We start from the raw sequence: 25,839 nt of genomic DNA, 5'->3' as shown, positions 1-25,839 counted from the left end.
ATTTCTATACTAAATAAATGTAGCTTTATTCCTCTGATGTCATAGAAAATATAGGAAGTACAGAAGAGCATCAGGGACTGTACACATCCACAGGTAAATTCATTATTTTATCAATGATTATTAAGCCTGAGAGCATTTTCTTTTTTAAAATCCTTACCTAAATGAGGTATCCCATCCCCCCCATTCATAACAACTTCTAACAGACAATTAAATACATTTATCAGACGCAATTAGGGTTAAGTGTCTTGTTCAAGAGCACGTCGGCAGATTTTGTTTTACCTGGTCGGCTCAGGATTCGAACCAGCGACCTTTAGGTTACTGGCCCAACATTCTAACCGCTAGGCTACCTGCTGGAAAGAGTGCTGTAACAGTCAGAAAAATCTGGTGCAAAATCAAATCAACCACAAGGGTAGGTGTAACGGCAGTATGCAAGAGCTTAGAAAAAAATGGTAGTAAAATTCTATGGAGTACATAATTGTTAAACATAAGATGAGTAGGTTCAGGGCATCATGTTTGTCTGTGCAATTTCACAACATGTCCGGTAGAGTGCAAGGTCGAGTATTCCCCATAAGGAAAGATGGTTCCATATTCTAGAACCCTTCAGTGGGTTTCTTTTAGAGTTCCTGACTGTTCCCTATAGGCACCTACATTAATGCTAGCAGTGCTTTCAACTGGGAAACATGAGACTTCTGAATCCCACCATGGGCAGGATTATCAACAACCATTATTGTTGGAAGCAACACAGTCTCTGCTACGGAGAGAAAAGACCATAGACTAACTTTTCAATGTAAAATAGCCCCATTCACTGTTGAGTACAGCATCAATGTCATGGACAAATACAAAACACCCTTCCTCTTCCACACTGTTCACCTCCAGAGAGGCCCACTCTCCTGGGTTTTCACCCCGCCATCGGGGGCCCTCTCCTTGGGCAAGGCTCAGTTGGAGCATGGCCGTGCTGCAGAGGGCAGGGTGACCCGCTGCTCGTCCATGCGTTTGGCCTGGGACCTCATGATGAGGCTGAAGAAGTCCTCGTCTGGGACAGTGGGGCCACGTGCCGGGGGAGGGGCGCAGCGCTGGTCATCCAGACGGGAACCCTGAGGGAGGGATAGGAGAAAGTGGAACTTACCTATATGAAAAGGATCCCTTTCAATGTAAAACACAGATGTAACTTTTGCCACAATGTGCCCTGACCTACTAAACACCACCCTAATGAAAAGTGGACTCTATTTAATACACACCTGGCACTTGACGAGCATGTTGAAGAAGTCATCGTCAGGCTCAGAGTTATCTGCATTGGCCATCAGGTGGCTGAGGACAGCCTGGCTTCTGTTCTGGTGGACCCGAAGGACGGGCAAACTACCCCCAGCACCTCCACCGTCCTCTAACCGACAACCAGACCCAGAACCCAGGCCTGTTACAGCCGCTGACTCTGACACAGCTGGAGGAGAGAGGGAGGGAGGGATCAAAGGCACATTTTGCCATGGATTTTGTTGGAATCGGATATAAACAGTCATACAAGGTCATATAACAGTGTGTGTTTACTCTTACATTTCCTCATGGCTCTGGCTGGAGAGTCAGAGGAGCTCTTGTCCTGTATGGAACAGCGCTGGTCGTCCATCCTGTTGCTCTGGAAACGACTCAGCAGGTCAAAGAAGCCCTCGTCCCCGAGCATGTCTGGACTGGCCCTCTGAGTGAGAATTAAATACTTTATTTTGATCCACAATGAAACGTGGGTGTAAGCATAATAGCCACACTTTAATAAGCTATAATTAGTAGTAGTAGTGGTAGTAGAGTACTAGTAGCATGGTAGAGTAGTGATAGTAGTGTAGTATTGGTGGTAGTAGTAGTAGTAGCGGATCAGTATAGTAGTAGTCAGAATATAGATAGAGTATCGTCAGTATCAGTAGTAGAGCATAGTAGCAGAAGAGTATTAGGACTATAGTAGTAGAAGAGTATCAGTAGTAGAATTAGTCAGTATCAGTAGAAGTAGTCAGTAGAGTATCAGTAGTAGAGTATCAGTAGTAGAAGAATATCAGTAGAAGAAGTCAGAGTATCAGTATAAGTAGTCAGTAGAGTATCAGTAGAAGAAGTCAGAGTATCAGTATAAGTAGTCAGTAGAGTATCAGTAGAAGAAGTCAGAGTATCAGTATAAGTAGTCAGTAGAGTATCAGTAGAAGAAGTCAGAGTATCAGTATAAGTAGTCAGTAGAGTATCAGTAGAAGAAGTCAGAGTATCAGTATAAGTAGTCAGTAGAGTATCAGTAGTAGAGTATAGTAGTAGAAGAATATCAGTAGAAGTAGTCAGTATAGTAGTCGAAGAGCATCGTAGTAGAGCATAGTAGCAGAAGAGTATCAGTAGTAGAGTATAGTAGAAGTAGTCAGAGTATCAGTAGAAGTAGTCGGTAGAGTATCAGTAGTAGTAGTTTCAGAACTAGGAGAATGGTTAACGGCTAAGAGTGTCTTTAGGACTAGATACAGCATGTTTTTCCTCTAACCTTCTGTGGTCCCTGTGCGGGGGTTTGTGAGGTGTTACTGGTGTCCTGCAGGACTTTACTGGAGCCCCCAGCCTTGTGCTTCTTGCCCTGCAGACGGCTGACAAAGAACAGTTTAGAGGAGCTCTTAGCCAGGGTGGGTTTAGACTGCTTGGTCAGGATGTCACTGTTCCACTTCTGAGCCTGGAGAGAGGAGAGACAAACTTTGAGTACACATCACAAACACCTCAAATAAAGAATTGACTTTATACATACAAAACATTTGAAAGATGCAATGTGTAATTTCACTCATTTCAGGCCAATAGTACACCTTGAATTGCCACTAAGCCTAGGGAATAGAAAGTTACAGATTGCACCTTTAAACCCAGTAACTTACGTTGATCTTGTCTGGGGTGAGTTTCATGAGCTCCAGGTTTTCCATGCTGTGCCGTCTGCCATTCCTGGGCCTGGCCCCGTGCAGGTTGTAGTCGATGTCCTTGATGGGGTTCTCAGACAGGGTGGAGTCGTTGGTTCTATAGCTCAGCCCCAGGACCATCTGCAAGTCTGACACGTTCATACGGGCTGTGAGTTCTCCACTCCGGTCCCCAGTCTGAAACACACAGCAAATTAGGATCGACCTTGCTGTAATCAGATACTTTTTTATATGGACAGGGTTTCTACGACCATGAGTTTTAGCTGACCACAAATGTAGGATTCAGTATAAAATTGTGGTCCTACTCACAAGGTGGGTTTCATGATTAGGGCTGTGGCGGTCACACAATTTCATCAGCCGGTGATTGTCAAGCAAATAACTGTCAGTCTCATGGTAACTGACCGTAATTAACAAACACATTTAGCATCTCCTTGCTTCCTACAAGCCACGGATGCAGACCTTTGGAACATCTACATTTAAAAATAAAAGAATAATAATAATAATAATAATAATAATAATAATAATAATATAGACTTCACAATCAATCCATTATTTATTTTAGACAGGGCTAAAGAAACGTGAAATTAAGAAAATGTAGTCTGGTTCAGAAGAGCAGACTCTGAGTTGCCCTTATGTTAGGCCCTGATATGGCTGTGGGCTACACTAGTTCATTCAGCAGACAAGATTTGCTTATAATTCCGTGCCATTATTTTATAGTATGAAGAATACAATTGAACAAAGCTGAATATAATAGAAAAGGTAGAAAGAGAAGGGCTGCTAAGGTACACAATAGTAGATGTTGTTAGAAGGTGCTCTTTGGTAAAAAGGGTAAATTGGTCATCAAAAAGAAAGGAGGACCCAGGAACTCTTCATATAATTGATTAAAATGCCTTTATTAGTATGGCATGTTAGATGGAAACAAAGTTTAAAAACTCTGCCACGTTTCAGCTGCATGGCCTTTGTATTATCATTTCTTTGTACTCCCTCTCTTGAACAGCTTTTTCCAATCAGCCCTGATTTGAAGTGGGCGTGATTACAAAATGTAATTGGACAACACCAAGTAGGCAATACTAAACATATCTACAGTATTTCACTTTTTAATGCGTAATCAAAAAAGTCAACTCAAAGCATCAGAACACCTAAAAAAGGTAGTTCTAACCTTAAATATGACTGGGCAAAGTACCAGGAAGAGGAAAGCCATCTATTCCATAGTACACTAGAACACAGCAAACACGGACAACAACAGTCCAAAACATAGCTCAGGACAATAGAGCAAAAATGTCCACTAGGTGTTTTAGGGTGGAATAGATGGCTCTCATATTCAAGGTTGAACTACCTTTCTAGGGGTTCTGATGCTTCTAGCTTGGAGTTGCATTTTTGATAACATATCTACATTATTTCACTTTTTAATGTGTATAGTATTGCATACTAGGTGTTGTCCAATGAATGCTGTAACCACTCCCTCTTCAAATCAGGGATGATTGGAAAAAGCTGCTTAAGAGGACATTGTATTATCATTTCTTTGTACTCTCTGACAAAGGCCATGCAGCGATAATTATATGTTGAGTGGCTGCGTCCTTTCTTTTTTTAAATAAAGTATTTTCTCCAAACGATGAGGAAGTGTGCACATGCAGCTAATCTGTGTTGAGCGGTTAACAAAGAAATTGGTACTTAATTTAGAGTTAATGTCAATTTAGTTCTACAAAAGTTGGGGTATACGTTTAGATTTTTAATACATTCTAAGCCTGCACGATGAGACTAGTGATGACTTGAACTCTGCTTAGTTATTTTGTGCAGGCTGTACACACTTCATCAATGCCTTGAATTTCACGGTGGCATCCCCTTTGTGGCCGTAATGCACCCTAAAAAAATGTGGCCATTGTCCCCTTGGCCCAGAGTGCTGCGTTGTGCCCTTCTCCCTGACACAGAACCCAAACCGGCTGCACGCCATCGTGCATTCATTAATTTTGTCCCCCCACACCAAACACGATCACGACACGCAGGTTAAAATATCAAAACAAACTCTGAACCAATTATATTAATTTGGCGACAGGTCAAAAAGCATTAAACATTTTGGCAATTTAGCTAGTTAGCTTGCACTTGCTAGCTAATTTGTCTTATTTAGCTAGCTTGCTGTTGCTAGCTAATTTGTCCTGGGATATAAACATTGAGTTGTTATTTTACCGGAAATGCACAAGGTCCTCTACTCCGCCAATTAATTCACACATAAAACGGTCAACCGAATCGTTTCTAGTCATCTCTCTTCCTTCCAAGCCTTTTCTTCTCTTGACTTTATATTGCGATTGGCAACTTTCATAAATTAGGTGCATTACCAACACTGACATCGTCACCCACGTGGGTATAACCAATGAGGAGATGGCACGTGGGTACCCACTTCTATAAACCAATGAGGAGATGGGAGAGGCAGGACTTGCAGTGCGATCTGCGTCAGAAATAGAACTGATTTCAATTTTAGCCCTTGGCAACGCAGACACTCGTTGGCGCAATAATTGAAAAACAGATTTCTAAATGTATTTTGCAACGCTCCTGCACGTGACATGAGCGGTGTGGTCAGCCTGTGAGTGCTGCACGTTACGAAGGACCACTCACTCACATGGATCTTTCTCACAGGCTACAAGTGAAGACAGACATCAGGGACGCACGCAACTGCGCACGTCCTTATCCAATTCCAAGGTGCATATTAAAAGAGTGGAAAAACTGTTCACATTTACTTTAAAATCAGCCAACAAGATATGTATGCCTAACGAACAGCAAAAGCACTATCAATCTACTATCCCCCTTTATAATCCAAGATGGCGTAGCAGTCAGACGTCTTTGTCCTGTCTTTGTCCTGTATTTTTATTCGCATATCTTTTTAAAATATTTTACTAAATACTCTCCTGCAACCCGCCTCACACAATGCAGCGTGGATCTATTTTTTTTCTAAAGTATTTCTGTTTACTTTGGATCAGGAATCCCTCAACTGAAGCTAGCCAGCTAACTACCTACCAGCTATCAGTCAGGAAACTGACTGATAGCGGTCATCAGCTAACCTTTAGCTCGGCAAGCTCTCGCCAGTTTCATACAACGTGACTCAAACCAGAGCATTACGGACCTATTTTTTTTCCCCTCGCCATATCCCCTGATTCCTACCACAAACTCAACATTTTCATCTAGATTTTTACAACTAGCTAACCGCAATCCCGGGTGACTACTCCTGGCCAGCGTCTCCATCCCGGAGCAAGCACCAATTAGCCTGAAGCTAGCCTGGTTAGGGCTCCTGGGCTACCACCCAAGCCCACTCCTGGGCTACAATATCCGGACACCTTCTACTGCCGGTACGGTGCACGGAATCCCGCAGATCCTCTACGACTGGAATACTGACATAATCTGCCCGAAGATTCCAACAGGCCAACATCCGCTGAAGGCCCATTCTGCTAACCGCGGCCTGCTAGCTACCTAGAGCTACTTGGAATCCTACTAATCCACGACGGGTCTATCGACGTCACTTCACAAAGAGGCAAACACAGACTTACCTCCATCGCGACTTCCCCCAAAGGCCCTTCTGCTAACTTGATAGCCCCGGTAGACTAACTGCTAGCTCGCTTGCCCCGGTCTGCTAACTGCCAGCTTGCTTGCCCCGGTCTGCTAACTGTCTGAATCGCCATGTCCCCAGCCAGCCCAACCACTCAAGGACCCATATGTTCACTTGGCTACAAATGCCTCTCTCTAATATCAATATGCCTTGTCCATTGATATACAGGTTAGTGATTACGGTCTTATTTCCCTGTAGAGCCTCTAGCCTTGCTCAATATGCCTTAACCAACCATGTTGTTCCACCTCCTACATATGCAATGACATCACCGGGTTTAAACGTCTCTAGAGACCATATCGATCTCATCATTACTCAATGCCTAGGTTTATACCTCCAATGTACGCACATCCTACCTTACCTTCGTCTGTACACTATGCCTTGAATCTATGCTATCGTTCCCAGAAACCTGCTTCTTTAACTCTGAAAACTAGGCGGACAATTCTCCACTGGTGATGTAGAGGTTAATCCAGGACCTGCAGTGCCTAGCTCATCTCCCACTCCCCAGGTGCTCTCCCACTCCCCAGGTGCTCTCATTTGTTGACTTCTGTAACTGTAAAAGCCTTGGTTTCATGCATGTTAACATTATAAGCCTACTCCCTAAATTTGTTTTACTCACTGCTTTAGCACACTCTGCCAACCCGGATGTCTTAGCCATGTCTGAATCCTGGCTTAGAAAAACCACCAAAAACCCTGAAATCTCCATCCCTAACTATAGCATTTTCCACCAAGATAGAACTGCCAAAGGGGGCGGTGTTGCAATCTACTGCAAAGACAGAACTCTGCAGGCTGTCTTAATATCTAGGTCTGTACCCAAACAATTCGATCTTGAACTTCTAAAAATGCACCTTTCCAGAAACAAGTCTCTCACCGTTGGATCTTGCTATAGACCACCCTCTGCCCCCAGCTGTGCCCTCGACACCATATGTGAACTGATTGCCCCTCCATCTATCTTCTGAGCTCGTGCTACTAGGTGACCTAAACTGGGACATGCTTAACACCCCTGCCATCCTACAATCTAAGCTTGATGCCCTCAATCTCACACAAATGATCAATTGCCCTACCAGGTACAACCCCAAATCCGTAAACACGGGCACCCTCATAGATATCATCCTAACTAACTCCCCCTCCAAATACACCTCTGCTGTTTTCAATCAAGATCTCAGCGATCACTGCCTCATTGCCTGCATCCGTAATGGGTCTGCGACCAAACGATCACCCCTCATCACTGTCAAACACTCCCTAAAACACTTCTGCGAGCAGGCCTGTCTAATCGACCTGGCCGGGGTATCCTGGAATGACATTGACCTCATCCCATCAGTAGAGGATGCCTGATTATTCTTTAAAAGTGCCTTCCTCACCATCTTAAATAAGCATGCCCCGTTCAAAAAAATGTAGAACTAGGAATAGATATAGTCCTTGGTTCACTCCAGACTCGTCTGCCCTTGACCAGCACAAAAACATCCTGTGGCCTTCTGCATTAGCATCGAATAGCCACCCGTGATATGCAAGTTTTCAGGGAAATTAGGAACAAATATACACAGGCAGTTAGGAAAGCTAAGGCCAGCTATTTCAAACAGAAATGTGCATCCTGTAGCTCCAACTCTAAAGACAACCATGTTGACACTGTAAAGTCCAAGGATAATAAGAGCACCTCCTCCCAGCTGCCCACTGCTCTGAGGCTAGGAAACACTTACCACCGATAAACCCACTATAATTGAGAATTTCAATAAGCATCTCTTCGCTGGTCTTGCTTTCCACCTGGCTACCCCTACCCCCAGTCAACTGCCCGGCACCCTCCACAGCAACCCGCCAAAGCCCCCACCATTTCTCCTTCACCCAAATTCAGATAGCCGATGTTCTGAAAGAGCTGCAAAATTTGGAACCCTACAAATCAGCCGGGCTAGACAATCTAGACCCTCTCTTTCTAAAATTATCTGCCGAAATTGTTGCAACCCCCATTACTAGCCTGTTCAACCTTTTTCACATCGTCTGAGATTCCCATAGATTGGAAAGCTGCTGCGGTCATCCCCCTCTTCAAAAGGGGTGACACTCTAGACCCAAACTGCTACAGACCTATATCTATCCTACCCTGTCTTTCTAAGGTCTTTGAAAGCCAAGTTAAACAGATTACCGACCATTTCGAATCCCAGCGTACCTTCTCCGCTATGGTTTCAGAGCTGGTCATGGGTTCACCTCAGCCACGCTCAAGGTCCTAAATTACATCATAACCGCCATCGATAAGAGACATTACTGTGCAGCAGTATTCGTCGACCTCGCCAAGACTTGACTCTGTCAATCACCACATTCTTATTGGCAGACTCGACAGCCTTTGTTTCTCAAATGATTGCCTCGCCTGGTTTACCAACTACTTCTCTGATCGATTTGACACACTGAACTCTGAGGGCCTGTTGTCCGGACCTCTGGCAGTCTCTGAGGGTGCCACAGGGTTCAATTCTCGGGCCGACTCTCTTCTCTGTATACATCAATGATGCCGCTCTTGCTGCTGGTGATTCTCTGATCCACCTCTACGCAGACGACAGCATTCTGTATACCTCTAGCCCTTCTTTGGACACTTAACTAACCTCCAGATGAGCTTCAATGTAATACAACTCTCCTTCCGTGGCCTCCAACTGCTCTTAAATGCAAGTAAAACTAAATGCATGCTATTCAATCGATCACTGCCCGCACCTGCCTGCCCGTCCAGCATCACTACTCTGGACGGCTCGAACTTAGAATACGTGGACAACTACAAATACCTGGACAACTACAAATACCTAGGTGTCTGGTTAGACTGTAAACTCTCCTTCCAGACTGAGATTAAGCATCTCCAATCCAAAATTAAATCTAGAATCGGCTTCCTATTTCGCAACAAAGCCTCCTTCACTCATGCTGCCAAACATACCCTCGTAAAACTGACCATCCTATCGATCCTCGACTTCGGCGATATCATCTATAAAATAGCCTCCAACACCCTACTCAACAAATTGGATGCAGTCTATCACAGTGCCATCCGTTTTGTCACCAAAGACCCATACACTACCCACCACTGCGACCTGTACGCTCTCGTTGGTTGGCCGTCGCGTCATACTCGTCACCAACCCACTGGCTACATGTTATCTACAAGTCTCTGCTAGGTAAAGCCCTGCCTTATCTCAGCTCACTGGTCACCATAGCAGCACCCACTCGTAGCACGCGCTTCAGCAGGTATATCTCACTGGTCACCCCGATTGCCAATTCCTCCTTTGGTCGCCTTTCCTTCCAGTTCTCTGCTGCTAATGACTGGAACGAACTGCAAAAATCACTTATTGACTGTTTTGTTTATTCCATGTGTAACTCTGTGTTGTTCTGTGTCAAATTGCTATGCTTTATCTTGGCCAGGTTGCAGTTGCTAATGAGAACTTGTTCTCAACTAGCCTACCTGGTTAAATAAAGGTGTTCTCAACTGGCCTACCTGGTTAAATAAAGGTGTTCTCAACTGGCCTACCTGGTTAAATAAAGGTGTTCTCAACTGGCCTACCTGGTTAAATAAAGGTGTTCTCAACTGGCCTACCTGGTTAAATAAAGGTGTTCTCAACTGGCCTACCTGGTTAAATAAAGGTGTTCTCAACTGGCCTACCTGGTTAAATAAAGGTGTTCTCAACTAGCCTACCTGGTTAAATAAAGGTGTTCTCAACTAGCCTACCTGGTTAAATAAAGGTGTTCTCAACTAGCCTACCTGGTTAAATAAAGGTGTTCTCAACTAGCCTACCTGGTTAAATAAAGGTGTTCTCAACTAGCCTACCTGGTTAAATAAAGGTGTTCTCAACTAGCCTACCTGGTTAAATAAAGGTGTTCTCAACTGGCCTACCTGGTTAAATAAAGGTGTTCTCAACTAGCCTACCTGGTTAAATAAAGGTGTTCTCAACTTGCCTACCTGGTTAAATAAAGGTGAAATAAAAATAAAATAGTACAAAAGTCAACCTATTCTATAATGTGTGAGAAATAAATATTCCAAACAGTTTGGGTCGGTTGTGGGATGCGATAGATCCCAAATTAAATAATAAGCAAAAAAAGAAAAGGTCCTCTCACTCTCAACTGAGCTTATTTTCAGCAAACTTAACATGTGCAAATATTTGTATGAACATAAGATATAACAACTGAGAAATAAACTGGACAAGTTCCACAAACATGTGACGAACAGAAATTGAATAATGAGTCCCTGAACAAAGAGAGGGGGGTCAAAATCAAAAGTAACAGTCAGTATCTGGTGTGGCCACCAGCAGCATTACATTTTGCAGTGCATCTACTCCTCATGGACTGCACCGGATTTGCCAGCTCTTGCTGTGAGATGTTACCCCACTCTTCCACCAAGGCACCTACAAGTTCATAGGGCATTTCTGGGGGGAATGGCCCTAGCCCTCACCCTCCGATCCAACAGGTCCTAGATGTGCTCAATTGGATTGAGATCCGGGCTCTTCGATGGCCATGGCAGAACACTGACATTCCTGTCTTGAAGGAAATCACACACAGAACAAGCAGTATGGCTGGTGGCATTGTCATGCTGGAGGGTCATGTCAGGATGAGCCTGCAGGAAGGGTACCACATGAGGGAGGAGGATGTCTTCCCTGTAACGCACAGCGTTGGGATTGCCTGCAATGACAACAAGCTCAATCCGATGATGCTGTGACACCCCAGACCATGACGGACCCTCCATCTCCAAATCGATCAGAGTACAGGCTTCTGTGTAACGCTCATTCCTTCGACAATAAACGCAAATCTGACCATCACCCCTGGTGAGACACAACCACAACTCGTCAGTGAAGATCACTTTTTGCCAGTCCTGTCTGATCTAGCGACAGTAGGTTTGTGCAACTGTGATGTCTGGTGAGGACCTGCCTTACAACAGGCCCTCAGTCCAGCCTCTCTCAGCCTATTGCGGACAGTCTGAGCACTGATGGAGGGATTGTGGTTTCCTGGTGTAACTTGGGCAGTTGTTGTGCCATCCTGTACCAGTCCCGCAGGTGTGATGTTCGGATGTACCGATCCTGTGCAGGTGTTGTTACAAGTGGTCTGCCACTGCGAAGACGATCAGCTGTCTGTCCTGTAGCTCTGTCATAGGCGTCTCACAGTAGAGACATTGCAATTTATTGCCCTGGCCACATGTGCAGTTCTCATACCTCCTTGCAGCAGGCACGTTCACGCAGATGAGCAGGGACCCTGGGCATCTTTCTTTTAGTGTTTTTCAGAGTCAGTAGAAAGGCCTCTTTAGTGTCCTAAGTTTTCATAACCGTGACCTTAATTGCCTACCGTAAGCTGTTAGTGTCTTAATGACCGTTCCACAGGTGCATGTTCATTAATTGTTTATGGTTCACTGAACAAGCACAGGAAACAGTGTTTAAACCTTTTACAATTAAGAACTGTGACGTTATTTGGATTTTTACAAATCATCTTTGAAAGGCAGGGTCCTGAAAAAAGGACGTTTCTTTTTTTGCTGAGTTTATATATGTGACATTTTGCTTTGATTTAGAATGGACCATTATCATGCACCCGTCTCAAAACAGGAGCAGTGGGAGAAAATACATGTCATCTATGCACTTAAATAGTTCATTTTCATGCCAGCCAGGTAGGCTCCTGTTGTAAAGAGAAGCCATGTGCTTAATATTAGGAAAGTTGAGAAGTAAATAGTAGGCCTAGCCTATAGAAAGCTGATGGGATCCTCCTCTTTTTAGTGGAGGTCATTACTCTGTTTTCTTGCCAATTGCATAGCCTATAGAAATGTTGCGCAACCTGAGCCCATGTACTCTCATTTAGTGTTTTATTTGATTTTTGAAAACATTTGCATTGATGTCAGAGTGCTTAGAGGGACAATAGAGTGCTGAGTGTTAGCACGTTTGGTAGGCTACTAATGACCATCAGCAGCATCAGAGCTTGGAGAAGCCTAATTACCTTGGCTAAACAGTCACGTGGCATTTGACTCGTAACCGCCGGTGTGGTGGTCATACGGTCACCGCAAAAGCCCTACTCATGATACTTTATGATTATGTAGTTTACCTCTTTAGAGATCTCCAGGTGTTTCTCAGCAAAGTGCATGGCCTGGTCATGGTTCCCCAGGGCTGTGTGAGCGTTCCCTAAACTCCAGCACGCCCGGCCCTCACCGATCCTGTCGTTGAGGTCCTGTGCGATGATGAGGTGTTTGAGGTGGTAGTCTATAGCCCTATCGTAGTCCTGGAGCAATGTGTAGGTGTTTCCCAGACTGTAACAGGCCTGAGCCTCTACAGCCCGGTCCTTCAGCAGTCTGGCCAGCTGCAGAGTCCTCCTGACAACCACAACAGATCACTGGCTCTCATTCATAGTGACACACACCCCAAAAGCTACTCTGTTCCTGAAATTAGGTTTAGTATATGAATGCACACATGCAGACACACACACACACACAAACAAATCTGTTTTCTGTCTCTTGACATTGTGTGTCCTTTGAGGCATGGCTGCGGCCATCTCTCCTGAAACCCTACTGCGTTCTAACAGTGTTACACCCTCCAGACTGAAAGAAGTGTTGTTTTCTCAAGGGGAGTGAACTTCATTAAGAGAAGATGAATGGCTGGGCTGGGCGTTTGGCTCACTTGTAATGCTCAGCTGCCACTTCAAATTCCCCCAGAAAGATATAGGCGTTCCCCAGGTTGCAGTAGGCCCTTCTCTCTGCCGAGCGGTCGCCAAACTCCTTGGCAATCTGGAGGCGCTGGGAAAGAAATGGACGAACACACAGACACATTACAACACTTTGGTCTCGGTACAGCCAGCGACTCTAGTCTTTCATTGTGTCATATGTTTACCTCCAGTCTTTCTGGATTTAAATGAGCCATACAGGACATAATGAACTGCAGAGCACCATTGAAAACAGAAATATATCTGACAAAAGACTAATGGCTGGACTTAATCAAAACTGCCTTAGTAATGTTTCTGGAGTTCCTTTGTGTAAAAACTACTGCTCATCTTCCAGTGAAAAGAGTCTAACTGGTATTTCTACTACAGTACGTAAAACCACTATTCTGTTTGGCCATAGGGTAAAAGTGTGTGTTTTATATGCTACAGCAGTACAGCTTTGATTGAATCCAGCACTTAATGATAGGTTATAAACTTTGATCAGATTGTAATTACCTGTTCATGTGAGGCCACTGCATTCTGGAAGTCTCCTAATAGGTAGTGTGTGTTGCCAAGGTTACCGTATGTTCGGCCCTGGGCAGCACAATCTCCAAGCTCCTTCACTATGAATAAGTTTGCTCTGACAATACAGACAAATAGTTGAAAATAAACATTGTTTAAAATACAGTACTATTCAAAAGTTGACACACCAACTCATTCAAGGGTTTTTCTTTATTTTGACTATTTTCTACATCGTAAAATAGTGATAGCATACCCGTCAATTGAAATGTGTGTATAATATATATATGACAATATGCCCTTTATTTCTACTCTACAGTACTAGACGTAAGGCACATGAACACACTAACTCACTCATAGTATTCCGCTGCTTTCCTAAGTGCAGTCATGACCTCCTCAGGGAACTCTCCAGGCTCCGCTCCGCTCCAACAGATGGTCTTGCCTTTGGCATGATACACGTTCCCAAAGTTATACAGCGCCCTCGCCTGCCCCACCTAACGAAGTGACAGAAGAATAGAGGCAATGTCAATTCCAAAACCAATTCCAAAAAGTAAAACGCTGAATTTAAACACTGGGAAAAAACACAAATGAATTCATTTCACCTTGTCGTGCAGGTCCACGGCGATGTCTAAGTGCCTCTGACAGCAGACCAAAGCCTCATCAAACCTACCCAACACCTTTAGCGTGTTGCCTAGGTTACCACTGGCTTTCGCCTCTCCCTGCTGGTCCCTGATGGTCCTGAGAATGGGATAGTAAAATGTCATCATGGGAAGGAAAAGCTCATCTACTTTAAATTGCAAAATGCTTACTTCCTAACAGCGGAATTATGTGGCGAGGTCATGCTGATAAGAGGGAACAATGACCTGGTCCTACTCCGAGAAGCTTTATTAATACGGCCCTGGTGATAGGGCGTATTCTTTCCTGCCTGGTGATAGGGCGTATTCTTTCCTGCCTGGTGATAGGGCGTATTCTTTCCTGCCTGGTGATAGGGCGTATTCTTTCCTGCCTGGTGATAGGGGTGTTCCTACCTGGTCAAGGTGAGGTCATGATGGTGGAACTCCAAGGCCTTGCCGTAATCATGCAGGTGGAAGTAGGCGTTGCCCAGCTGGCTATAGATGGCACTCAGCACCTGCAGGTCCTCAGTTCCAACCTGGATGGCCGCCTCGAAGAAGGACACCCCTGCGCTGTAGTCGTCCACCTTACAGAGCCGCTCCCCCTCCAGGGCCAGCTCCAGACAAGACGCCTCCATCCTACAGGGGGCAGCAGAAACGGTTTAGGTAGAAGATAGGATTAGAGGTCCACGGAGCTGGTGGAGTTCAGTAGGCACAGACGGGAGAAAATATCGTCTGGTCCAAAACCCAAGTTTATTGAGCCCAAACGTCCCAAAGTGGCCACAGTTCAAATGAACCAGAAACCAAAGCCCCCCGTTAGCCTAAGTGTTCAAGTTCTAGAAGCAGAAAAAAACGTATGACTAGCATCCCTCTCACTCTCCATCAGACTGGAGTTTGTTTGGCTACTTCCTTCTTAGTCCGGAGGACAATAGCCTTGGTTTATCAGGGTTTGTCTGTTATGGTTAGGGCTGACTTCCTCTCTACGTGGTCCCTATAGTACAATATGCAGCAATCTGGCAGACAGCTCCACTGAGGACTGGGCTATTCAGTGGGCTCAATGTTTACAGAACATTCAGACAGAAGTGTATTGTCTACAGGCATGGTTCTCTCCTGTGTAGAATAGGGATTGAGCAAGACATTGGATCTGCAACGCTCATGGTGCTGTAACATTCTTGGTGTTTTGGTCACTTTAACCCCAGACAGGGTCAGAGAGGAGCATCCAGAGAGGCAGGTAGATTAACAGATTAGGAGCAGATTAGTGATATTCATGCAGCCTGGCTTCAATTGTTACACAGTCTCTTTACCATCTTGTGTGTTCTACTGCAAAAGCGCCCATCACTTTGTTAGAAGAGACGAACTGTATTCATGCATGTTTTTTACTTCCAGTTTTCCCTCTTGTATCAGGTGCTCCCCACCCACCCAGTGTTCCTTTTAGAAAGCTCTCACAGAATACTGACTGACATTACACCTGACCTACTAAAACACATCTTATGCATTATGAAACATTATAGATAAAGGGTTATAACATTGATACTGAAGGGAAAACATCTATAGTTGTGTTTTTGTTTACTGTATTTAAATCAAATGTGTTTTACTGTTTACAGACTGAACAATGTGTCAGTCTTGCAGATAAAATAACAAATGATTGTACTGTACAGTGACAGATACTGGATTTAACTTAATTGGGTTATTTGAACCACACACTACAACCATACCTGGGTTTCTTTCTCCTACAACAGCACATGGTACATCCGAGTGGCATCTAACGAGGCTTCCACTGGGTTTAAAGATGATTCCTGTGCAACGGTCGAGAGCTAAACACATTCCGGACCAGGGCTGAGGTAGCCTACGCTCTTCAATATCTCACTGAGATTATTTTACCAAAACATTGAGAAGATCTCCTTCCATTCCCACAAGTCACCAACGACCATGTTGTTTGCATACCACACACTACGGTTGCAATAAAGTAGGCTAACCCCAAGGATAAAAGGGGAAAATATACTGTCAGCGTTACTACATGAGGTAATCTACTTGTCTCTCTCTGGCCTTGTCACCTGGCTGTGATTATACAGGCCCCGTGTACAACGCTGCTGGGCAGCATCAGAGAGCTTTGTTAAAGGTCTCTGTCTGAGATTGTAAAACTGGGGAAAAATGGATGTAGCGATAAAAATCCATATAGCGATCATTTGCTTGAATTGATGCGATAACCATAAATAGAACGATACGTTTATAACAAATATTTCCTTTAAAACTACTACTTCTGGTTTTATGGTTGTAGCCATCAAATTTTCCCATTAACAATCACCCATATTAGCAACCTTATTTCATTTCACACTTCTCTAGTATAGGCTACTTATCATAATGAACAATATCAGCAAAATGCCTGCGATAAGTGCTCAGTACGGTCGTTATCGATCATTTTCAGATTATCGTGCCAGCTCTACTAGGAGGTTTAAGTTATTCAATTAAAACGTACAGGGTTTGACTAGGAGTTAGGCCTACCTTCAACACTAACATTGAAGCGTTTGAGAACATATGCCATAACTGTCACCTCCGCGTTAATGCTCAAATGCATTCTAAATGGTTGACCAGGAAAATGCCTATAAATCCTAAGCGGAGATGAACATGGTTGAACATACAACCATGGTGCCTTCTACCACTCCTTTCAAAAGAAGTTGAATCATCTCATTTGGAAATTTGAAATACGAAGCAAATAATCATCAATGTTTCAGAGGCTTGTTAAATATTGATTGAGAAGCCTGGAGCAGTTTTTGCTGTTTTTTCCCCCCAGGTCACACCTGCCGGTGCTCTTTACTTTGGGCCAGGTGCTGGGCGACACCTATGAAAGTCAGTGACCTGCCAGCCTGCCATAAACATGGGAACAGGACCCACTCAACTATTTAGTCTACAGTCCAACCATCCCTCAACTCTCAACTCCACTTACATGGAACTTCCTCTCACAACTCCACTTACATGGAACTTCCTCTCACAACTCCACTTAAAATGGAAGAAGAGGGAAATGTAGCCTACCAATTGACACCTGAAAGCTCAGGAAAATCTGATCTCATCCCATGCAACAGACTTTTGAGACATCAGGATGAAATCTAGACTACATGGTCTACTGTGTCAAATCCTACAATGATCATTGCTGTTAAAAAATAAAAATTTAAAAGGAACAATTTAACTCTTCACTACTATGAAGGGGAGTTTAAAGCACCCAATCTAGGCCATACATGAAACAAAATATGTTGACCAACGATTGAGACAATGACAGTATAATGCTGGGGGGGGGGTATGAGGAGGGTATTGCCTACCTGTATCGGACACGATAGGACTGGTCCTCATCTTGAATGCTAACCAGAGAGCCAACGGAATCCATTTAAGAGCATAAGTGGGACGATCCCAGTTAATCCGAAAAATTGTGATAATGAAAAAAACATCTGATGGACCTAGGAGATGTGGTCTGAACCTTCACAAGAGTTGTTGGAAAATCCTAATATTTCCATTTTTGGTAAGGTTGTTTGTCCTTCAAATGTTAGTCTGTCTAGAGACATTACCACAGCCCCAGACAGAGATCCTCAGACAGAGTTCCCCGTCAGTCCAGGAGGCTGCATTTCTCCTACTGTTTGAGCTTGGCTTGCCTTGTCAGTGCCACCACAGCTCTCCTCAGCAGTCTTCTGTGAAGAGAACACAAGATGCTGTGTGTGAAGCTTCATTCTGGCCACGCGACAACATGGCAACACCCACTAAACAGCGTGCACACGCAGGGCAGGACAGGAGTGCATATGTTCACCCCTCACCACACACAAGCTGTCAATCAATGACTCAATCATCAGTGCTCAGGGTCTACCTAAGTGGGAGGATACAGCTAGCCTAGGCAAGCAGACAAACAGGAGAGGATTTTTTCCCAATCACCACAGATACATGTAATATACTGTATGCAAATTATTGGTAGGCAAAAGAGAACATGTATCCACCACAGAAATTATAATTTCAAATTGATTAAACTTGTATTACTTAGCAAGAAGTAGGTAAAGTAGCCTGGCTGACAAAAGAAGTTTGAAAAAAGACCTGCCCAGTTACGACTGTGTGGAAAATCCATTGTTAGTACAGTGATAAGAAAGCCCAGTAGTCGTAGATAAGGAACGCCACCAGTGCAAGACCAAACGCTGCCTCCTTCCCACATGATAAAGTAGGCCGCCTCTTTCCAGATGCACGTTTTGGTAATGAGGAGTAGGCCTAATTAACAGGTTATTCCTGAAACCAAATTAGACTATCAGCTCAGTGTCAAGAGCACAATTATTACAAATATAAAAAACAGGAAGCGGTATTCAAATGTATGCTGCAGGTGCATATTGATATTCATTGGTGGATAATAGAGAGGCATATTCTGACAGTAGGTAGTATCGCAACAGCCTGGAACTAAATGACATTCACAAAGATTATTCAAAGACTTGTTGTTGTGAATCATCACTTTTCTAATCCAGGAGTAATCTACTTTCAACCTGGGGATGGTTCACCACAGACCTCTTTGTCGAGCTGCTTGTTACGTTGTGAATACAGCATGATACCATACCCTTTGTTGGTATAATTGATCTCTTTCAGGCAGAGAGTACACCTGGCATAGCCCTTTTTATCCACTGTATTGAAAGTGAGAAAGAGGGAAAGTGTGTGGTGTTCCTTTCACCTCTAGTGGCTTCCAGCTTAACCCTTGTATATAGTCTTAACATTCGGTACACTCCTTGTCCTAAGGGTAAAATAATGACCCGCCTTCACTAAACCCCTAAAATAAAGCAGCTTAATTTTAAACCCAAAATCTATTTTGCATTTAGAAACAGCCTGTCATTCATCAAACTTTGAATATCTTGGTTTTCCCTCTTCACAAGGCAGAAAGACTGCATTTAATCAGTGGACACTAGTTATTACAACACACCTGTCAATTGTTTTCCTTACTAAAGTAGAGAATTATTATTTCTAAAAGGTACTGCATAGGTGTAAAAAAATAATTGCAAGATATAGCACTTGTATTGCCTAAGAAAGTAGCAGAAATGTGCAGAGTAGTTTGAATGCATTTGATTGAAGGGAAACAATAACAATTTTTTGGCAACATAGTGATATATTCTTATAGACTGTACAATGAGGAATTCAACTACAAAATACTAGCCTTCTCTCATTTTTTAACCATAGCCCCCACCCACAAGGTGTATAAGAAACAAAACCAAAATGTGAAATACATAAATCAATCAACTCTAATTAGTATGCAAGTGTGTGTGCATGGACTTTGCAGATGTATTTCCCACATGTGCAGCACATAGTATTTGTTTTACAGTCCTTCTTTGGGGGGGGGGGGGGGGGGGGGGGGGGGGGGCAGAATTGGCATCTCCTCCTCTCGTCTGCCCCAGCTGCAGCCTCAGATGGCTCAGGGCAAGATTCCGCCCCCTGAACAGCTTTCACAAGCGCTGCAAAGGCTGCAAAGGCTGCTGTGCGGGGGAGGCGCTCCCTTCTTTGAATGTGTGGGGTTACAAGTGCCTTTCCCAGATGCTCCAGGAACACCCTCCTCTTGTTCCGCTTATCGGGCATCCAGGTAGGGCTGATCTTGATCCATATCACGAAGGCATTGTATGAGGACACATCAATGATGTTATGGAAGATGACCAAGGGCCAGCTGTAAGTTCCAATCACCTTGTCCAGGTTTTCCACACCTCCTTTGTTGTGGCTGTAGTCCAGGATGATGGCTGGCTTCCTGTCCTCACGATCACTGATCTCAGCCGTTTTGTGCAGTGTGCTCAGGAGGACAACATTATTGTTCCTCTTTGGGAGGTAAGAAACTAGAGTGGTGGTGAAGGCAAACTTTGATGAGAAGGAGTGCAGGGGGGAGCTCAGGCTTGTTCTTTCTAACTGTGCCAACCATGGCACATGGTTCAGTTGCTGCTGGCTGAGTTAAATCAATTTCTCATTATAACTGCCGGGTCAAAAATGTATTTGTACGCTGGTGGTGTACAGCTTTCATGGAAATATGAAAAAGGCGATGTTTCACTTTTTCTAAATGCTGAGGTCACTCTAGGAAGTCATAATTTCAAGTTGGAAAAATATAATTTAGGCGGTTCTCTGCTGTTAAACATTGTGACGGGTCATTTTTTTACCCTTAAGACAAGAAGGGTTAAGCCAGCTGCAGCTACACTTGAGCCCTGAATCCACTTGTTTAACAAGCAACGCCACGTTTTGAAAATTAACCACATTCTGTTGAGGGAAAACCTTACTCTAGTTAGTTTGTTAACATTTCACTCAGATTGCCAGGATCCAGTAAGCAACTAACGCGTTATAACTTGAGGAACGGCAAGGACCAGTTAATACTATAGCGAATGGTTAGGTTACTAACGTTACCTCATCTGATGTTGTAACGTTAGCTAGCTAACATTAGCTGTCTGACCTTATTAGCCAGCTAATTTTCACACCATAAACTCAATTATTTGATCAGTTAAGTTGGATATTGTTGCACAACATTTCTCTGGCTAGCTAATGGAGAATTCGACACCCAACTACTGTAGCAAGATACTTAACTATGCTAACAATACTTGTTCCACCACACTTTCTCCCTCACCTCAAACTTTCCAAATGCCAGTTGTTTTTCGGTTACAGCTCATGAAGTACACTTCATCAACTTCTCACCCACATCGCCGTGGTCAGAATTCTCACCTACCTTTTCGTTATTGTCCAGGGGATGCGCTGCTGTAGCTGGTAAACTTCCATTCTACTCTCCGCTCTTTCAGCGCGTGCTGATGCTGAAACTAGCACATTGGTGTCTCTTCTCTCTTCAGGCGCGTGCTGCATTCTGTTATGTGACCGATTGACTGAGCCTTGGATATAGCCAGTATTGCTCCAAACACACATCACTCGTTCGTTCGCATACAGCCAGTAGTGATCCAAAGTCCCCACCCCCCCTCACTTTTCTCATTGGATCTACACAAATCACACAGGTCACCCATTTTGGATTCAAAATGGCGAATTTCGAAAGTAGACTAGTTTCATTAGAGGTCGCCCGGTTAACTAGGGCCGATATCAAGTTTAATAACAATCTGTATTTTTGGACGCCGATTACATTGCAATCCACGAGGAGACTGTGTGGCAGGCTGAACACCTGTTACGTGAGTGCAGCAAGGAGCCAAGGTAAGTTGCTAGCTAGCATTAAACTTATCTTATAAAAAACTATCTTAACATAATCACTAGTTAACTACACATGGTTGATGATATTACTAGTTTAACTAGCTTGTCAAACGGGTGATGATTTATCAAAAGCGCATTCGCGCCAGGGTATATGCAGCAGTTTGGGCCACCTGGCTCATTACAAACTGTGTGAAGACCATTTCTTCCTAACAAAGTCCATAATTCATTTGCCAGAATTTTACATAATTATGACATAACATTGAAGGTTGTGCAATGTAACAGCATTATTTAGACTTAGGGGTTGCCATCCGTTCGATAAAATATGGAACGGTTCTGTATTTCAGTGAAAGAATAAATATTTAGTTTTCGAAATGATCGTTTCCAGGATTTGACCATATAAATAGACAAAGGCTCGTATTTGTGTGTTTATTATATTATAATTAAGTCTATGATTTGATATTTGATAGAGCTGTCTGACTGAGCGGTGGTAGGCAGCAGCAGGCTCGTAAGCATTCATTCAAACAGTACTTTACTGAGTTTGCCAGCAGCTCTTTGCTTGAAGCACAGTGCTGTTTATGACTTGAAGCCTATCAACTCCCGAGATTAAACTGGCAATACTACAGTGCCTATAAGAACATCCAATAGTCAAAGGTATATGAAATACAAATGGTATAGGGAGAAATAGTCCTATAATAACTACAACCTAAAACTTCTTAACTGGGAATATTGAAGACTCATGTTAAAAGGAACCACCAGCTTTCATTGGTTCTCATGTTCTGAGCAAGGAACTTAAACGTTAGCTTTTTTACATGGCACATATTGCACTTTTACTTTCTTCTCCAACATATTGTTTTTGCATTATTTAAACCAAATTGAACATGTTTCATTATTTATTTGAGGCTAAATTGATTTGATTGATGTATTATATATTACGTTAAAATAAGTGTTCATTCAGTACTGTTGTAATTGTCATTAATACAAATAAAGAAAGAAAGAAATTGTCCGATTAATCGGTATTGGCTTTTTTTGATCCTCCAATAATCGGTATTGGCGTTGAAAAATCATAATCGGTCGACCTCTAGAGGAAACCGGTACAAAAGTTTCTATATCCACACTAAAACAAGTCCTATATCGACATAACCTGAAAGGCCGCTCAGCAAGGAAGAAGCCACTGCTCCAAAACCTCCATAAAAAAGACAGACTATGGTTTGCAACTGCCCACGGGGACAAAGATTGTACTTATTGTCCTCTGGTCTGATGAAACAAAAATATAACTATTTGGCCATGACTATCGCTATGTTTGGAGGAAAAAGGGGGAGGCTTGCAAGCCAAAGAACACCATCCCAACCGTGAAGCACAGGGGTGGCAGCATCATGTCGTGGGTGTGCGTGCTTTGCTGCCGGAGAGACTGGAGCACTTCACAAAATAGATGGCATCATGAGGAGGTAAAATTATGTGGATATATTGAAGCAACATCTCAAGACATCAGTCAGGAAGCTTGGTTACAAATTAGTCTTCCAAATGGACAATGACCCCAAGCATATTTCCAAAGTTGTGGCAAAATGGCTTAAGGACAACAAAGTCAAGGTATTGGAGTAGCCATCACAAAGCCCTGACCTCAATCCTATAGAATATTTGTGGGCAGAACTGAAAAAAACGTGTGCGAGCAAGGAGGCCTAGAGACCTGACTCAGTTACACCAGCTCTGTCAGGAGGAATGGGCCAAAATTCACCCAACTTATTGTGGGAAGCTTGTGGAAGGCTACTCGGAACGTTTGACCCAAGTTAAACAATCTAAAGGCAATGCTACAAAATACTAATTGAGTGTATGCAAACTTCTGACCCACTGGGAATGTGATGAAAGAAATAAAAGCTGAAATCATTCTCTACTATCATTCTGACATTTCACATTCTTAAAATAAAGTGGTGATCCTAACTGGCCTAAGACAGGGAATTTTTACTAGGATTAAATGTCAGGAATTGTGAAAAACTGAGTTAAATGTATTTGGCCAAGGTGTATGTAAACTGCCGTCTTCAACTGTATGTGTCTGAGCCGGTGACAAAGCGGTCTGTGTGCGACTATGACGTACGTAGTGGTTAATAGGACAAGTGATGTACGACTACAGTGCAGCTGTGGCAACAAAAGCAGTCATTTAAAAGAATAGCTTGACAGGAGGCTGGCTCCCACATCACACACAGAATTGTTATCATGAGCTCATCTTTAATGTACTCACAGGGTGGTCTACTCACTTTGTTTCCACAGCCTCTCATGAACCAGTCCACAGCCTCTAATTAACCAGTCCATATCCTCTCATTAATCATGCAAACCCGGAAACACCAAAGCATAATAATGCATGAGAGCAGTAATGCAGCCAGAAAATCACCATCAAAACAGAGGGGGCAGATCTAGAAAGATGCACCCCTCACCTGAAATGATTCAGTGTGGGGATTGGCTAGCTAGCGGGGATTGGGACTCTGAGAAGCCCGGAAAAAAATGAATAGATTACTATCAATAGTTGAATGTCCTTCTAGTGTTTTTTTTCACATTTTGTTGCCTAGTTCCCTTATTCATTTCCCAGAAGAGATTAAGTCATACCATGATTTCCCAGAAAAATACACTGGAACTTGTGTAGGAAAAAAAGACAATTTAACACAGCAATTTTACAGTAGCAAGCTAACTAAGTTAGTAAACAACTGTAGATATTGTGCACACACGAGACATAGCTATAGGCCAAAAACATACTGTATTTGATTAGCAAATTATATTTATTTTGACGAATATAGCTAAGGCGTTCCCCAAATAGTGAACTGAAAGATTTGATCAGCAAATCAACTGAGAAAAATAACTAAGTAGCCAACAAACCAGTTCTAACAAACGTGCAAGCTACAACCACAACCATATAGCTATTTATTTAGCTTATAGCTAGAGGGCTACGCTATGGGTACACAACCAGAGACCTTTGCAACCTGTAACCGTAGCTAACATTAGCTCAACTGGCTAACGTTAGCTAGTCCACTTACGTTAAGCGGTCCAGTTCGAACAATGCGTTTTACTCCCCGTTTCGATACTTCGACTCGGACGGTAAATACAATTTCACTTTTATTCTACAACTTTATAATAAAACTTTATATTTATTGCCATATGTGCTTATAAATTCGCCAATTCGCTAACATAACTAGCAATAAACTTTTGTGAAACTTCGATGAGTCGACTCTGTTTTGTTAGTCCAGTAGCCAATCAGCGGAACAGGTTCAAAGATAGCCACGCCCATTATACCCGTCTGTGGACCAATGACATTTCAATAATGAATTTTAACTGTAGGATGAGAGAGTAAATCACGTTATCCTCATGCAGTTTCAAGGTGTCAAGTGTGCCAGCAAAATATGCAATAATCAGAAGAATAAAACAAAATCATTCTCGACTATAATGGCATTTACTAATGCAAACATCTCAGTTTGGGGGGTTGAAAACTAGTAAGTAAACGGACTGCCTGAAAAAGTAGGAGCCTGAATAGTTGCACTGCCACTGTTGCAGAACGTTAGGCAGTAGCTAGCTGTTAATAAAATGTAGATAGCTGCTAGCAAACTGACAGGCTAAGTTAGTATTGTTTGCATAAATTGAGAAGTTGGCCAAAACACACAAGTGCTTTCAAAAGCTCGGCGTTTGTCAGCAGCAGGGAAGGAAGAGAGTGAAGTGAGCTCGCTGCTCCCCCATACTTTTTTCGGGAGTTTACTGAAGCGATCAAACTCCTCCTCTCGCACGTCAAGTTTAGACGTGATACAATGTACATTATTGATGAATCCACATACATTCGACTGCCTTAGATCTTGAAACAATGTGACAGACGTAACTGGTGGGTTATGTCAGAACTTGAAGATCCCATAAGAAACAATGCTGTGTAGCATATAACACATTATAAATAGATGAGATTGGGGCCAGGTCAGGTGAGTTTCATTGGGTTCAACAGGTATACGCTGATAACTTGCCAGCAGGTCTTGTGGTTGATTGTTTTGAGAGGTTGCACAGCCTTCTCAGCAGGATAGAGATGTTTTATTTTATAAAACCTTTATTTTATAAGTTTAGTTGTCCTAATAGAATTGCACTTATACCGACTGCATACAGCTTAGTCTGCCATGCTTTTGAACTTCTAACACTGGATCGTCAAATACTCGTTATGCTGAAGAGCAAGTTTATCAAGTCTCTCACCACTCATACACACATCACTCATACACACACCCACATACTGTAGGCGAGGCTACACACACACTCTCACACACACACAGTGCTTGACTTGGACTGAAATAGGTGCCGGTGCTCTTTTTGTGTGACGGTACTGTTTATATTTAGGTGCAGGAACTACTGACTGCAATAGTTTAAGCCAATATTCTGTAAGAGGTGCAGGAACTCAAGTAGTAGAACCTGTTAGGTG

The 25,839-nt window shown here is 43.2% G+C and overlaps 1 protein-coding gene across 4 annotated transcripts; it reads right to left on the bottom strand.

The window, feature by feature from the left end:
- Positions 1–7: 7 nt before the first annotated feature.
- Positions 8–24,644, bottom strand: LOC139387590 (G-protein-signaling modulator 2-like). 4 transcript variants are annotated; one of them, XM_071133939.1, is made up of 14 exons: positions 24,431–24,603; positions 23,837–23,884; positions 17,561–17,923; positions 14,664–14,885; positions 14,238–14,373; positions 13,990–14,129; positions 13,633–13,756; positions 13,098–13,213; positions 12,529–12,793; positions 2,868–3,080; positions 2,495–2,674; positions 1,549–1,687; positions 1,239–1,438; positions 8–1,094 (listed from the first exon to the last, which is right to left on the bottom strand). In XM_071133939.1, the coding sequence occupies exons 3-14, from the start codon at positions 17,623–17,625 to the stop codon at positions 936–938; spliced, it is 1,959 nt and encodes a 652-aa protein (XP_070990040.1). In that variant the 5' UTR covers positions 17,626–17,923; positions 23,837–23,884; positions 24,431–24,603; the 3' UTR covers positions 8–935. The 4 variants fall into 4 exon arrangements, with proteins under 4 accessions (XP_070990040.1, XP_070990038.1, XP_070990039.1 ...); XM_071133937.1 differs by lacking the exon at positions 23,837–23,884 and having other exon boundaries at positions 24,431–24,644; XM_071133938.1 differs by lacking the exons at positions 23,837–23,884; positions 24,431–24,603 and adding an exon at positions 20,947–21,290.
- Between the last annotated feature and the right edge of the window lie 1,195 nt (positions 24,645–25,839).

The sequence above is a fragment of the Oncorhynchus clarkii genome, chromosome 28 (genome assembly GCF_045791955.1).
Source record: "Oncorhynchus clarkii lewisi isolate Uvic-CL-2024 chromosome 28, UVic_Ocla_1.0, whole genome shotgun sequence".
Lineage (NCBI taxonomy): Eukaryota > Metazoa > Chordata > Actinopteri > Salmoniformes > Salmonidae > Oncorhynchus > Oncorhynchus clarkii.
Note: the sequence above shows the minus strand (reverse complement) of the source record. Positions and strands in the feature narration are given on the sequence as shown.

What these genes read in the sequence shown, in the direction of transcription:
- LOC139387590 (XM_071133937.1), bottom strand. Translation starts at nt 17,625, where the DNA reads ATGGATTCCGTTGGCTCTCTGGTTAGCATTCAAGATGAGGACCAGTCC. An exon ending in CAGTGGCCTCACATGAACAG is followed by an intron (nt 13,214 to 13,632) that starts GTAATTACAATC and finishes TTTCTTTCCCAG; the next exon opens with CGCCTCCAGATTGCCAAGGA. An exon ending in ACCTGGAGATCTCTAAAGAG is followed by an intron (nt 3,081 to 12,528) that starts GTAAACTACATA and finishes TGTGTGTTTCAG; the next exon opens with ACTGGGGACCGGAGTGGAGA.